The sequence below is a fragment of the Pipra filicauda genome, unplaced genomic scaffold (genome assembly GCF_003945595.2).
Source record: "Pipra filicauda isolate LSUMZ 115617 unplaced genomic scaffold, ASM394559v2 scaffold514_size685291_pilon, whole genome shotgun sequence".
NCBI classification, from domain to species: Eukaryota; Metazoa; Chordata; class Aves; order Passeriformes; family Pipridae; genus Pipra; species Pipra filicauda.
In genome coordinates this window covers 668925-676689 of record NW_024104659.1, presented here as the reverse complement: position 1 = coordinate 676689, position 7765 = coordinate 668925, and the positions used below count along the sequence as shown (strand labels likewise).

At 42.0% G+C, this 7765-nt stretch overlaps 1 protein-coding gene across 1 annotated transcript; it reads right to left on the bottom strand.

The window, feature by feature from the left end:
- Positions 1-3408: 3408 nt before the first annotated feature.
- MED10 (mediator complex subunit 10) lies at positions 3409-7544 on the bottom strand. Its single transcript, XM_027743258.2, has 4 exons — positions 7035-7544; positions 6796-6879; positions 5359-5461; positions 3409-4220 (listed from the first exon to the last, which is right to left on the bottom strand). The coding sequence occupies exons 1-4, from the start codon at positions 7205-7207 to the stop codon at positions 4125-4127; spliced, it is 456 nt and encodes a 151-aa protein (XP_027599059.1). The 5' UTR covers positions 7208-7544; the 3' UTR covers positions 3409-4124.
- Positions 7545-7765: the final 221 nt, after the last annotated feature.

The following is a 7765-nucleotide window of genomic DNA, read 5'->3' as shown; positions in this document are numbered from 1 at the left end:
TCTGATCTGATTAAAATCTCAAAATCATTTAGGGAAAAAATAAGTGGACTGTAGGGTTTATCTGCTCTATTTCTATGATCGGAGGAGAGTCAGAGATGAAATTATAGAGTACCTGGGGTAACTACTGGAATCATAAGCACTTTCAATTACTTGGGAACTGCACTCATTGAAGAAAGCAATTTATAAAAACATCACAATATCAAATATTTGTGAAATCATCAAACCATTCCCAGCACTTAGCAGTTCATCCAACTAAATTAGAAAGGTCAATCAGGGAAACCCAAACTGCTCTGCCTAGAATGACTAGAGAGTTAAGAAACTCTCTTCTGAATGGTGTAAGAGTAACAGATTGCCTCAGGCACACTGGTGCTTCATCTTATGCTGACAACTGGCTAACGACAGTGCCTTGATCTGCATGAAAAAAAACCCAAAGAGGTTAGATATACCAACAGCTGAGCAGCTGCAGCATCCAACTCCTGAAACAGGTACGTCTATTCTTGTCAGACTTCACAGCTCTGCATTAGGTTTTCTTCATGAGAAGGTTTAGGCATAAAAGAGCAAAAAGAGGTTTCAAGGACAGGGGAAGGCTGGGCACCCAACTACTTCTCCTTCCAGTAGGAAAAGGGACAGAGAGGATGCTGAGGCTTAACAGGTTGCAGTAAAATCCTTTGCACCTTCTTGATCTGTTTCTTTCCATGTCTGAGCAAAAGAATTTTATATTGACTTTGTTTATTCTAAATGGAGCATAGGGGCACACGCTCCATCCTAAAGATCTGTGTACCCAGCAGCATTATCTAGTATCTCCTAATTTTATGTAATAAGGATATAAGTAATTACCTGTTGTTACATATTCCCAGTTATTTCCAAAATCTTACTAAAAATTCAAGGACACATTTGAAACCTGAATGGTTTTCTACTTTCCTTTGAGATAGATTTGCGTTGCCCTTTAATTATTTTAGGCTATTTGTTGCCTGGCTGATGTTATTTTGATGTTACCTTTAAATAAAATTCCAGCTCACTTCCAACCATGCAATCCAGGTAGCAGAGTGGAAAAGAGGAGGGATGGAAGTCTCCTTTAACAAATGTCTTGAAGGTTATCATCTAACCAGAGCATACATCAGGGTGATTCATACATATGCTCCTTTTCAGAGAACCAATTAACACACTAGAGAAAAATTAGGTTGGATTTTTCTGTTCCATATGCAACTGGAGATAGAAGACATGGTTGTTTCTAGCAATTTTCATTCTACACTATAAACTCAAAGGCACTTATTCTGGCTACCTTTTCTTCTCTAAAATATACATGAATTACAATAGTTACTTCTCTTCTGTATTATGCTAAATATGGACAGTTGCAGCAATAGCAATATTTTGCATGGCTAGCCCAGAAACAGTAAGTGAAGCAAGGACAAAATGATAGGATAAGAAAGTGTCAAAAAGCTGGAACTGAAGCCGAGCAGAACGTGAAACCTGATGATTTAGCAGAGGTTTTTTTCTGGGGTTATTTATTTATTTATATTCTTGACATATGTATCCCTCAAGCCAAAAAAAAATGTTTTCTTACACAGACTCCTCACAAAACACAGGCTGCTGGGATCTCATGATTAGGTGTCCTTTAAGGAATGTTATTCCCTAATTCTCCACCTCCACTAACTATCCCAATCACCATGTTTACCACGACGACCTAGGTATCCAGGGAAAGTGTGTGTTCCATGCGCTGGCTGTAAATCATCTCTCTGAGCTGGGGAAGCTTTGGACCTTCCTCCCTTCAGCAAGCACAGGTGCCAGTGTTATGGGGGTAACCATCTTCACTGTGGCCAGAGTTGGGTACTTAATTTATTAACTAATGACAACAATAACAAACTATACACTTACAGAGCAGACATTTCACACATTTTCAGGGCCTCAGGGCTGAGGAAATGCTTGCGCCTCCATGGCTCTCTGACTCCAGGCTGATGGCAGGACAAAGGTGATGGCTTCAAACTGAAAGATGGTGGGTTTAGATTAGATATTAGGAAGAAATTCTTCACTGTCAGTGTGGTGAGGCACTGGCACAGGTTTTCCTGAGAAGCTATGGATGCCCCATCCCTGGAAGTGTTCAAGGCCAGGTTGGAGAGAGCTTTGACCAACTCCCCCATGGCAGGGGGATTGGAACTAGATGATCTTTTAGATCCAGTGCAAACCATTCTGTGATTCTATGAATCTAAGAGATAAAAACAAGACTTCTTGGAAGCTCTAGTTTTTAAGTGTCCTACTCCACCAAATCTGACACACAAACTGCTGTCAGTGCTAGGAGCCAGAATACTCCAGTATCCAGACCAGCATCCACAAGCCTCTTGCCCCCTACATGTTCTCTCTGAACTACCATGTAAACAGTTTCACCTACCTGCTGTTGACTGTTTTGCTCTCAAGCTTTTTCCCACATTATACACACTGGAAAAATACTTTACCCTCTTGTGTCCTATATACATCCCACCTGCCAGTCACAGGACTGACTTCAACAGCCTTAGGGACCTAGGGCAATTCAGGCTGAGTAAAACACGCTTTAAGTTCATACAGTAAAACTGTGAAGGAAAAAGTGATTAGTGGTGGAACAAAGACCAAACAAGAAAGGAAGTGTGCAGGATAGTATCAGGCAGCAATTGAATTCATTTAGACTGCCAAGTAATAAGTTTTAAAAGGAACACCTAGTTTTCTGTTTTTCTTTTGCTGTGTCAAAGTTTGGTCAGGCACAGTGGTGTTTGGCATCATGGATGGGCTCTGCTTCAGGCAGGTAACAGCACAGACGGTGCTTCAAGTAAGCAAAATATGGCACCAACAACTCAAAACATACCTAAATCCCTGTTAAGGTCTTTAGCAGGCTATACAGGTCTGCTATGGAGCACATGCATATAGTGCTATTTTGGAGCTCCTGCCCAAAACCACTCTGTTTAGCAACTAGAAGTTAAAGTAATAATTTGCTGTTGCAAAAAAAAAGGTAAATCTGGAAGAACAAACGTAACCACAAACAGTTCCAGCTTCACAAATGCCCAAAACTAAAAGAGCTCTTCTTGCTCCCACTGCAAACCCAGTGTTCTGCACACACACCAGAGCCCTGGGTGAGGTGCCCAGTGTGTTGTTGGGACCACCTTACATATCAACAGATCCCACGGATGACCTTGCAGCTAACCAGAAGGACTTCAGGTGACAACTGCTGATCCCCAAAATCTCCTGCTTAAGGTACTAAGATGGAATTTTTCACTACAAAACCAAAATACCAAATTGACATTACCTTCAGATGTAAAATTTTAACAGCCAAGTTTCGATATACATTTTATTTCTAAAATCGTGGAACTGAGGAATATGCTATTTTTTCACAGCTTTCAGTTCACACTCCAAAGAGCAGCATACAACAGAAAAACTCAGGACTTAGATTTTTTCAAATTTTTATTCAACGTGTTTGCAGAATATGAATAAACAAAAGCTTACATTAAATACTGTACAAAACATTAAAGTTGCTGAGGAGACAGTCCCCAGGTATGCTCACTTACTCTATCCTCAGCCACCTGCACTGTAGCTCATAGAACAAAAAACATCTGAAGGTTTTCCTGGCTGCAACTAATTATGACACATGAAAACTGCAGCCCTTGACAGGCTCCTGCTCAACAGAATTTGGCAAGACAAAAGCAGCCAACTGTTTGTACTGCAATTAAAAAAACCCCAAAGTTTACAAATGAAAAATAATCGAGTGTAATAAATGTATTTCTCTTAAAAACAGACAAGTGCACAATCCTGAGGCACAGTTTTCAGAGGCCAAAAAAACGTGTTTTTCTGCTCCGGAAACGCACTTTGTGGGAAATGTTCTGTATTGATGACCTGTAGGCATTTACAAATCTCCAAAACCTTTCAGGAAAGAAAAGCAGATTACCACAGGAAGTTTCAACTACAGTGTCTGAGTAGAAGTCTTCAGAAAGATAAAGCAGCTTCAGACCACAACCATCAACAATCATTAAGCTCCTTTACAGTCCATCACTGCCATTTTTAGTACAGTTGTTATGAGGGTCTGGATTCCCCCTCTCTCCAATCAATGTTTTTATAAGGTGGTGTCAGTTTATGGGATATTTTTAAAGCTATAAAAGGCCAACTTAGGGAGGAGGATCTTCTCCTCGAATAGCTTTGTACTTTGCCATGTCTTCTGGGAACACCTTTGTCAGTTCTTGAATTAACAGGCTTTTAAATTTCTGGAAAGAGAAGAAAATGTATATACATCATTTGAACAATTTATTTAGATTTCATGTTATCTGATGAACAGAAATGTTTGTATACAACACAGCCTCACATTTCAGTGACCTAAGATAACAGTACCCAAAAAACTCTCAAAACCACACAAACACAGAAAGTTATGCTTACAAAATCCACAGAAAATGCTCAAGTGAAATCCACTAGCAATGCACTAGGTAGACTAAAATGCTCTTAAATTCCCAGAAACTAACTAGCGTTTTCTCCTAAGAAATACTAAGAAGCTGGGCTTCTCCAGTAAACTCTGGTGCAGCAATATCTGCCTAACCTTATTAAGAAAAACTGATAAAGGATATGTCCTCTTGATCTGATATGGAACCCACTCCACCTTCAAAAAGAAACTCACACTTGGCTTAGAAATACATAATTCTTCCCACAACATTTACAAGCACAGAGCATATCAAAAGAAAGAGAAGCTTAGGGAATAGGGAGATATGTCTACACTGTGCAGTACAATTTGTCGTACTCCACACTAATTAAGTTCAGCCAAAGAACATCCTGAGACACAAACAGCCCTTTCTCAAAATTCACTAAGCTCCCTTCTCTGTGCTTTTCCGCAGTAGTTCCAGCAGTTAAACAGTATCAAAGAATGCTTAAGTTCACACTAGATGAAAGTACAAGCTCAGAAAACCCCAAACACTGGCATTTTCATTACTTTTATAAAGATTAAATCATGCTTACAGTGCATGTTTGACATTTTAACTCTCTAAGATCCATTCAAGACGGGGAAAAATACCCCTTTTCTTTTGCTTATTTCTAAATTTACACACATCAGAATTACAGACCTGCAAAAAACCCTAAATAAAATATCCGTACCGGTAATACAACTGCAACCAAAATAAAATCATAGTGACATCTGCATCCCCAACTGTGGGATGAACTACAAGTTTCCCTTCCTGAACAGGCTATATTAGTATCAACTAAGATTCATGGATGCAGAACAATTTCTAATACAAATCATATAATAACAGAATTTAATAAAGGTACAAGTGAAAAATACCTACATAATTACAGAAAAGTAATTACCAAATACTTATCAAATACATTATTGCATCAATAATTTTATTAATTCTAGTTTACCTTCATTGTGTCAATTTTTCCTTTTACTTGCTCATTTTTAGCCAAAGCTCGCTCCAGACACTCTTTAGTGTAGAGCTGAGGGTTGCGGCCTTGATCGATGTATCTGAAAATAGAAAAGATACTGCCTAAATGATCAAATTCCTACTAGGATGCTCTCTAATGTACAGTATCATTTACCTTACTTTTTCTTTCCACTGCTATCTGAAATGTGCATTTAAAAAACCACAGTTTAACTCAGCCATTTCCAAAAGACAGCTCAAGAAGGACGAGGCTATGGCCAGCAAACAGCTTCTTTAAAACTCTGCTTCCAGAAAACCTGGACAGCTTTGAAGAAAGTATTAAAAGCAAACAAAAATATGTATCTACCAGCTCCTCACAGGCAGGAAGTATAGATGAATGAAGAAAGATGGTCTTTTTCCAAGCAACTGAAAGGGCAGTAACCATGAAGTAGCTTAGGACACGGTGAGTAATAAGCACAACAGAAATACAGCACCCGGCAATTCAAGGATGAGGAGGCACATACTATAGTAAAGAGTAAAAATCAACACAACTGTATCAGCGAACCTATGTGTATTTCTGCTTTGCAATACAAGGGCCTGGCAAAGGGAAATTCCATCACTGAGTAAAGAAAACAACATTTAAGATTGTCACCACAAATTTACAGCTGGAGTGAAAGCCCAACTCAAAAAAGACCTGTACAGCCAGTAACACACTAGAATACAGCAGACCAGCGACATCTAGACTTACAAGACACACCGGTAAATTGTCAGCTACATCAATGAACTTCTCGTGTGTAGCTCTTCCTCTACACTTATGATTTTTCTTTTGATGTTTTAATTCTCTGCCACTCCTGAAACTAAACACCTGAGTACTGGCTTTATTTTCACCTCCAACTTTAAATCTTGACTCTATTCCACTGTAAAAGTATATTTCCCAAATAAAAGCTTGCTTACTAAATTGGTGTCCCTGCCCATGACAAGGGGGTTGGAACTAGATGTTCTTTAAGGTCTCTTCCAACCTAACCCATTCTGTGATGTTATGAAATCACTAGATTTGGCAAAATCTGTGTTACTGCTCACATATGTAAAAGTCAACATGAGAAAAAAAAAAAGAAAAAAAAATATCTGAAAGGCCAGGTTGGACGGGGCCCTGAGCAACTCATCTAGCAGGTGGCATCCCTGCCTGTGGGGGGGGTGCTGGAACTAGATGAGCTTTAAGGTCCCTTCCAATCCAAACCGTCTCGTGATTCTGTGAAAACACTTGTCTAATTTATCACTTCTCTTACCCTCTTCTGCCTGCTCATGTTCTCGTGAGGCATTCAGAAGGATCGGGCTTAAGAGACAAGCAGCCCACAGGGAAAATACTCAGGCTGCAAAAACACGCTACCTCGGGTCACCCGACAGCAGCAGCTCCCCTTCCAGGCGCAGTGCGACTTACTCAAAGACTTCCAAAGGCACGCTGATATCGTGAAGCTGCTGCCGGCATTTGTCGATATCCTGCAAGCCCGTCACCATGAAATTCCTGTTAAGTAGAAAAATGGGTCGTTGTTAGCCGACTGAGGGGACACTGCACGAGTGCGAGGCCAGGGACACGACACCCCAGGCAGGGAGAGCCTGAGGCTGGGGAGGGTGGGAGGGGAAAAGGCCCCGCGGCCTGGCCTGGCAACGGCCCCTCACAATTTCTGATTGAGCCCCGTCTGGCTGCTGGGCTGGAAGTCGCTGACGATGATGCCGAGCTGCCGGATGTTCTCCACGAACTTCTCCAGGTGCTCCTCCAGGGAGTCGAACTTCTCCGCCATTGCCATGGCCGCCGCTGCCCCACCCCGCCCTGCTTCCGGCCACGGGCGCATGCGCAGGAGGGAGGGGGGAGGCGGCTGTGACCGCGCGCCTCTGGCACAAACCACGCCCCCTCTGGCACAGGCCGCGCCTCCGCCCCCCCTCAGGGCGGGGGCGGTGCTGCCTGAGCAGCGTCGCGTCCGTCTGGGCGTGCTCGAAGCTGTGCTGTGTCTGCTGGTCCTGGGTGTTTTGTAGTCTGTGTAGGAAATAGAAGCACGTTCTGCTTCATAATAAAAGCCTACACTGGAATCGTCTGGGTAGTGACAAAATGTAGAAACGCAGGATCGCAGAGCGGTTTGGGTTGCAAGAGACCTTGAAAATCATGTAGTTCCAACCGCTCTGCCGCGGGCAGGAACACCTTCCACCACACCAGGTTGCTCAAAGCTCCATCCAGCCTAGCCTTGAACACTTGCCAGGGGTGGGGCATCCACAGGTTCTCTGGGCAACCTTTTCCTGTGCCTCACCACCCTCACAGTGAAGAATTTCTTCATAATACCCAATCTCAATCCACCCTCTTTCAGCTTGAACCCGTTACTCCTTGTCCTATTGCATATCAGCTTATAGTAAGTAAT